The sequence below is a fragment of the Cynoglossus semilaevis genome, chromosome 8 (assembly GCF_000523025.1).
Source record: "Cynoglossus semilaevis isolate Cse_v1.0 chromosome 8, Cse_v1.0, whole genome shotgun sequence".
In the NCBI taxonomy this organism is placed as follows: Eukaryota; Metazoa; Chordata; class Actinopteri; order Pleuronectiformes; family Cynoglossidae; genus Cynoglossus; species Cynoglossus semilaevis.
The window spans coordinates 29,420,900-29,421,375 of record NC_024314.1 but is presented as its reverse complement, the minus strand read 5'-3'; the positions used below and the strand labels follow the sequence as shown (position 1 = coordinate 29,421,375).

Here is a 476-nt window from a genome sequence, read left to right as displayed (position 1 = left end):
TCTCGCGGCTACGTGTACACGTGTACGTGTGTGTATTTTCCCAGGTGTCTGGTTGGTTACGTCAACGCCAGCCTGTCCGTGTTCCAGGTGTCGGACTTCGAGAAGCGATCGCGGCCGAAGACGAACGGTTCCGAGCTCCTGGGAGAAGCCGTGCAGTACTGCAGGTGAGAGTATTTGTTGTAGAAATACCGTGTTATACGAACAGGACTTTGAAGTACTTCCTGTCTTTGCTGGTCATCAGGTACCGGGACTACAGAGAACCTCCAGACGCCACAGAACCGTACTCGTACACGCTGCAGTTCTGGCACGTTCTGGCAGCACGCCTGGCCTTCATCATAGTCTTTGAGGTAAATGTTCTCAGTAATACTTCAAGTACCTGGGGGGGACGGACTTCAGTGACTGTAATCTTCCAATTGTACATCATATGTGTCAAACCCTACACGGCCCCCCAACCTTTTTTACTCAACTGGGGTGTC

General features: G+C 51.7%; 1 protein-coding gene across 2 annotated transcripts in view; it reads left to right on the top strand.

The window, feature by feature from the left end:
- LOC103383089 (anoctamin-4-like) overlaps positions 1 to 476 on the top strand; it is a 21,076-nt gene that overhangs the window by 15,401 nt on the left and 5,199 nt on the right. The window contains exons 26-27 of one of the 2 annotated variants that reach the window (XM_025058150.1): positions 45 to 164; positions 242 to 347. The exons of the other annotated variant lie outside the window; for it this stretch is intronic. Of the exons in view, the coding sequence (XP_024913918.1) occupies positions 45 to 164; positions 242 to 347 (226 nt within the window). The remainder of the gene's footprint in view (positions 1 to 44; positions 165 to 241; positions 348 to 476) is intronic. 2 annotated transcript variants of the gene reach the window in all.